The sequence below is a fragment of the Oryx dammah genome, unplaced genomic scaffold (genome assembly GCF_014754425.2).
Source record: "Oryx dammah isolate SB20612 unplaced genomic scaffold, SCBI_Odam_1.1 HiC_scaffold_12, whole genome shotgun sequence".
NCBI lineage: Eukaryota > Metazoa > Chordata > Mammalia > Artiodactyla > Bovidae > Oryx > Oryx dammah.
Genome location: NW_024070196.1, coordinates 69,799,151 through 69,805,757, shown reverse-complemented (window position 1 = coordinate 69,805,757; position 6,607 = coordinate 69,799,151). Strand labels below are relative to the sequence as shown.

The following is a 6,607-nucleotide window of genomic DNA, read 5'->3' as shown; positions in this document are numbered from 1 at the left end:
GGGGGGCTTCACTGGATCCCCTGGGAAATGAGGGGCAACCAGGGGTGGAACAGGGAGGGGTCGAGCTGGGGTCACACCTGAGAGCCGGAAACCTGAGGCTTCTCGGGAAGGAAGGGTTAGAGAGGTTCAAGGAGGGGGATGAGGAAGTGAACGTTTCAGGAAGATCTGGAAACTCGTTCATGACCTTCTATGAGGATGAGCTGGGTCATCACTGTGGAGGTCAACGGTGTATGTTTGTAGAATGAGCAAGGCCCAGGATTGGGAGGAGAGTCATGAATGAGAGGAGTGGGAGGGGAGAATCTTAGCAGAGATGAGGAGGAGCGGGCGCAGGCTGAGGAGAGCTGGAGGGGTGCACGGGGTGGGCTCTGGGGGCTCCTCCCCTCCTCTGTTTCTGGGAAGAGGGTGGGGACTGATGACCCCCTGACCCCTTCACCCTCCAATCCTGGGTGCTCGGCGCCGTGTGCAGAGTCATTCACAGGAGGAGGCCTGGGGGTCGCAGCTCTGAGTCTGTCCCCTGAGAGGAAGCACCTGCTGTCCCGTCCACCTCAGGCCGCTGAGCCCGGGAGCAGGGCCAGTTCAGGGGTCCACGGGGGTGTGCTGAGACATTGGGAGTTCTGAGCAGGTGCACAGCGCCCCCTGGGGACGCACTCGGGGAACGGTCAGGGTGGTAACATTGAGGAAAGTGATCAGTTGCATGGTTCTCAAACCTCTCTGACTCTTTGGCGACCCCACGGACTGTAGCCCACCAGGCTTCTCTGTCCATAGGATTCTCCAGGCAACAATATTGGAGTGTGTTGCCATTCCATTCTCTTATTCAGGAGAGCTTCCCAACCTGAGAGAGAATCCACACATCTTCTGTCTCTTGCCCTGCCAGGCCGGTTTTTCACCACCAGCGATACCTGGGAAGCCTTACGAGGAAGGAGGGGCTGCCTTTTTCCTGTCACAACTTACGCTATAAATGAACATGTAAATGAATTAAATACCAATAAGTATTAGTATTACGTGTCTTTGATAGCATACAGAAAATTCTTTTTTATTTTCACATATTATTGTATTTTCAGGTGATTCGAACTACTTTCCAAACCATGAAAAGAGCACGTCAAGGCTGCGTGTTGTCACCCTGCTTATTTAACTTATATGCAGAGTGCATTATACAAAATGCTCGGCTGGATGAAGCACAGGCTGGAATCAAGATTCCCGGGAGAAATATCAATAACCTCAGATATGCAGATGACACCACCCTTATGGCAGAAAGTGAAGAGAAACTAAAAAGCCTCTTGATGAAAGTGAAATAGGAGAGTGAAAAAGTTGGCTTAAAACTAAACATTTAGAAAGCTAACATCTTGCATCTGGTCCCATCATTTCATAACAGTAGATGGGGAAATAACGGAAATAGTGAGAGACTTTATTTTGGGGGACTCCAAAATCACTGCAGATGGTCACTGCAGCCATGAAATTCAAAGATGCTTGCTCCTTGAAAGAAAAACTATGACCAACCTAGACAGCATATTAAAAAGCAGAGCCAACAAAGGGCAGTGCAATCAAAGCTATGGTTTTTCCAGTAGTCTTATTTGGATCTGAAAGTTGGACTATAAAGAAAGTTGAACAATGAAGAATTGATGCTTTTAAACTGTGGTGTTAGAGAAGACTGTTTGGAGTGTGCCAGCTGTGATGCACTGCACAGAAGCATGGCTGAGAGGAGCTGCCCCTCACCCAAGGTCAGGGGTGGTGACCTAGAGGACCTACCCACGCCCGAGTGCAGGCTCAGTAGCCGAGAGGAGCTACTCCACGTTCAAGGTCAGGAGGGGCGGCCGTGAGGAGATACCCCTTGTCCAAGGTAAGGAGCAGTGGCTGCACTTTGCTGGAGCAGCTGTGAAGAGATACCCCACATCCAAGGTAAGAGAAACCCAAGTAAGATGGTAGGTGTTGCAGGAGGGCATCAGAGGGCAGACACACTGAAACCATAATCACAGAAAACTAGTCAAATCGGATCACATGGACCACAGCCTTGTCTAACTCAATGAAACTAAGCCATGCCCTGTGGGGCCACCCAAGATGGGCGGGTCATGGTGGAGAGGTCTGACAGAATGCGGTCCACTGGAGAAGGGAATGGCAAACCACTTCAGTATTCTTGCCTGGAGAACCCCATGAACAGTATGAAAAGGCAAAAGGATAGGATACCAAAAGAGGAACTCCCCAGGTCGGTAGGTGCCCACTATGCAACTGGAGGTCAGTGGAGAAATAACTCCAGAAAGAATGAAGGGATGGAGCCAAAGCAAAAACAATCCCCAGTTCTGGATGTGACTGGTGATAGAAGCATGGTCCAATGCTATAAAGAGCAATATTGCATAAGAACCTGGATGTTAGGTCCATGAATCAAGGCAAATTGGAAGTGGTCAAACAGGAGATGGCAAGGGTGAACGTCAACATTCTAGGAATCAGCAAACTAAAATGGACGGGAATGGGTGAATTTAACTCAGATGACCATTATAGCTACTATTGTGGGCAGGAATCCCTCAGAAGAAATGGAGTAGCCATCATGGTCAAGAAAAGAGTCCAAAATGCAGTCCTTGGATGCAATCTCAAAAATGACAGAATGATCTCTATTCGTTTCCAAGGCAAACCATTCAATATCACGGTAACCCAAGCCTAGGCCCCAACCAGTAATGCTGAAGAAGCTGAAGTTGAATGGTTCTATGAAGACCTACAAGAGCTTTTAGAACGAACACCCAAAAAAGATGTCCTTTTCATTATAGGGTACTGGAATGTGAAAGTGGGAAGTCAAGAAACACCTGGGGTAACAGGCAGATTTGGCTTTGGAGTACGGAATGAAGCAGGGCAAAGGCTAATAGAGTTTTGCCAAGAGAACACACTGGTCATAGCAAACACCCTCTTCCAACAACACAAGAGAAGACTCTACACATGGACATCACCAGATGGTCAACACTGAAATCAGATTGATTATATTCTCTGCAGCCAAAGATGGAGAAGCTCTATACAGTCAACAAAAACAAGACAGGGAGCTGACTGTGGCTCAGATCATGAACTCCTTATTGCCAAATTCAGACTTAAATTGAAGAAAGTAGGGAAAAGCACTAGACCATTCAGGTATGACCTAAATCAAATCCGTTATGGTTATACAGTGGAAGTGAGAAATAGATTTACGGGCCTAGATCTGATAGATAGAGCGCCTGATGAACTATGGACAGAGGTTCGTGACATTGTACAGGAGACAGGAATCAAGACCATCCCCATGGAAAAGAAATGCAAAAAAGCAAAATGGCTGTCTGGGGAAGCCTTACAAATAGCTGTGAAAAGAAGAGAAGTGAAAAGCAAAGGAGAAAAGGAAAGATACAAGCATCTGAAGGCAGAGTTCCAAAGAGCAGCAAGGAAAGATAAGAAAGCCTTCCTCAGTGATCAATGCAAAGAAATAGAGGAAAACAACAGAATGGGAAAGACTAGAGATCTCTTCAAGAAAATTAGAGATACCAAGGGAACATTTCATGCAAAGATGGGCTCGATAAAGGACAGAAATGGTCTTGACCTAACAGAAAAAGAAGATATTAAGAAGAGGTGGCAAGAATACACAGAAGAATTGTACAAAAAAAGATCTTCACAACCCAGATAATCACAATGGTGTGATCACTCACCTAGAACCAGACATCCTGGAATGTGAAGTCAAGTGGGCCTTAGAAAGCATCACTACGAACAAAGCTAGTGGAGGTGATGGAATTCCAGTGGAGCTATTTCAAATCCTAAAAGATGATGCTGTGAAAGTGCTGCACTCAATATGCCAGCAAATTTGGAAAACTCAGCAGTGGCCACAGGACTGGAAAAGGTCAGTTTTCATTCCAATCCCAAAGAAAGGCAATGCCAAAGAATGCTCAAACTACTGCACAATTACACTCGTCTCACATGCCAGTAAAGTAATGCTCAAAATCCTCCAAGCCAGGCTTCAGCAATACGTGAACCGTGAAATTCCAGATGTTCAAGCTGGTTTTAGAAAAGGCAGAGGAACCAGAGATCAAATTGCCAACATCCGCTGGATCATGGACAAAGCAAGAGAGTTCCAGAAAAACATCTATTTCTGCTTAATTGACTATGCCAAAGCCTTTGACTGTGTGGATCACAATCAACTATGGAAAATTCTGAAACAGTTGGGAATACCAGACCACGTGTCCTGCCTCTTGAGAAACCTATATGCAGGTCAGGAAGCAGCACTTAGAACTGGCCATGAAACAAGAGACTGGTTCCAAATAGGAAAAGGAGTACATCAAGGCTGTATATTGTCACCCTGCTTATTTACCTTCTATGCAGAGTACATCATGAGAAACGCTGGACTGGAAGAAGCACAAGCTGGAATCACGATTGCCGGGAGAAATATCAATAACCTCAGATACGCAGATGACACCACCCTTATGACAGAAGTGAAGAGGAACTAAAGAGCCTCTTGTTGAAAGTGAAAGAGGAGAGTGAAAAAGTTGGCTTAAAGCTCAACATTCAGGAAACAAAGATCATGGCATCTGGTCCCATCACTTCATGGGAAATAGATGGGGAAACAGTGGAAACAGTGTCAGACTTTATTTTGGGGGGCTCCAAAATCACTGCAGATGGTGACTGCAGCCATGAAATTAAAAGAGGAGAAAAGTTATGACCAACCTAGATAGAATATTCAAAAGCAGAGACATTACTTTGCCGACTAAGGTCCATCTAGTCAAGGCTATGGTTTTTCCAGTAGTCATGTATGGATGTGAGAGTTGGACTGTGAAGAAGGCTGAGTGCTGAAGAATTGATGCTTTTGAACTGTGGTGTTGGAGAAGACTCTTGAGAGTCCCTTGGACTTCAAGGAGATCCAACCAGTCTATTCTGAAGGAGATCAGCCCTGGGATTTCTTCGGAAGAAATGATGCTAAAGCTGAAGCTCCAGTTCTTTGGCCACCTCATTGGAAGAGTTGACTCATTGGAAAAGACTCTGATGCTGGGAGGGATTGGGGGCAGGAGGAGAAGGGGTTGACAGAGGATGAGATGGCTGGATGTCATCACTGAGTCGACGGAGATGATTTGAGTAAATTCCGGGAGTTGGTGATGGACAGGGAGGCCTGGCGCGCTGCGATTCATGGGGTCGCAAAGAGTCGGTCACGACTGAGCGACTGAACTGAACTGAACTGAACCGGACTGCAAGGAGATCCAGCTAATCCATCCTAAAGGAAATCAGTCCTGAATATTCATTGGAAGGACTGATGGTGACACAGAAACTCCAGTCCTTTAGCCACTTGATGCAAAGAGCTGACTAATTTGTAAAGACCCTGATGCTGGGAAAGAATGAAGGCGGGAGGAGAAGGGGACAACAGAGGATGAGATGGTTGGATGGCATCTCTGATTTAATGGACTTGAACTTGGGCAAACTCCAGGAGATAGTGAATGACAGGGAAGCCTGATGTGCTGCAGTCCATGGGGTCACAAAGAATCAGACATGACTTAGTGACTGAACAAGAACAAGTGGCTTTACAATGTTGTGCTAATTGCAATGACCGCTATCTCAGTGACAGTCAGTGTTTTGAACTATAAACCAGGAGGACCTGTTCATTCTTTTTTTAAGTTCTCTGGTATGTATGTGGTTTTCAGTGCACAGGGTTTTAATATTCCTCAGAGTTCTTTTAAGTGTTTTATGTTGATTACATATTACATGTTACTATTTTTATTCTTAGATGCTGGAGATTCGTTACTCCACTACAGAATACAATTCATTTCTGCATGTTGGCTTTTATAGAAAAACCCAAGTGAAACACTCACAGCAGCATGTCTTATTGTACCCTTGACCCTGAGCTGGGCCTGGCCTGAAACCACCTCTTCATCATCGAAAGGTTTTTTTTTATTTCTGAATGAGCAATATTGGCCAAAAAATACACACACCTGCAATGGATAAGAGTATTTTAGCCATCTAAAAGATGAATTGAAGTAAAAGATATGGTATTATCAAATCTGCTGGCTCTAGGAAAATCAGCTGCTTGCCTAACATCTGATGATTTAAGTCACCCCGAGCTAGACTTCATCCGAGCCGCGAGCAGGGGTGAGTGGAGGAGGATTCTGTCGCGCTTCCTCACTGCTCTGGGGCACCGTGTGAGCATCAGTGTCGCCAGGCCTCACAGCACAGTAATAGTCGGCCTCGTCCTCGGGCTGCAGCCCAGAGATGAGCAGGAGGCCTGCGTTCTCTTTGGATCCAGAGAAGCGGCTGGGGACCCCGGAGCCCTGGTGCTTATCCGAGTCTGACTTGAACCTCAGGAGGTACCGGGGAGGGCTCCCTGCCTTCTGCTGATACCAGTATATGCTATAGTTGCCAACACTGTAGCCACTGCTCAGGGTGCAGGTGAGTCTGGCTGATGTAACCAGAGACGCAGAGAGGGAGGCCGGCTGAGTCAGCACAGGCTGGGAGAGGGAACTCGCAGACACAGACACAGGGAGACGGGGCAGGAGCTGCAGGAAAGGTTCCCAGAGTCTGCGCCCCCGGGGCTGATGAGGCTGGGGGCTGAGCCCTGGCGCCCGGGGCCTGTGCCTACCTGTGCAGAGAGAGAGGAACACGGGCAGGAGAGGAGGCCAGGCCACGGTGC

The 6,607-nt window shown here is 47.0% G+C and overlaps 1 gene segment (V, D, J or C); it reads right to left on the bottom strand.

Annotated features, from left to right (window-relative positions):
* Positions 1-5,536: 5,536 nt before the first annotated feature.
* Positions 5,537-6,607, bottom strand: LOC120871282 (the record flags this gene model as incomplete). The annotated part of the segment is given in 2 exon segments: positions 5,537-6,425; positions 6,557-6,607. Coding segments are annotated over 2 exon segments (435 nt in total), but the record flags the coding sequence as incomplete, so codon positions are not given.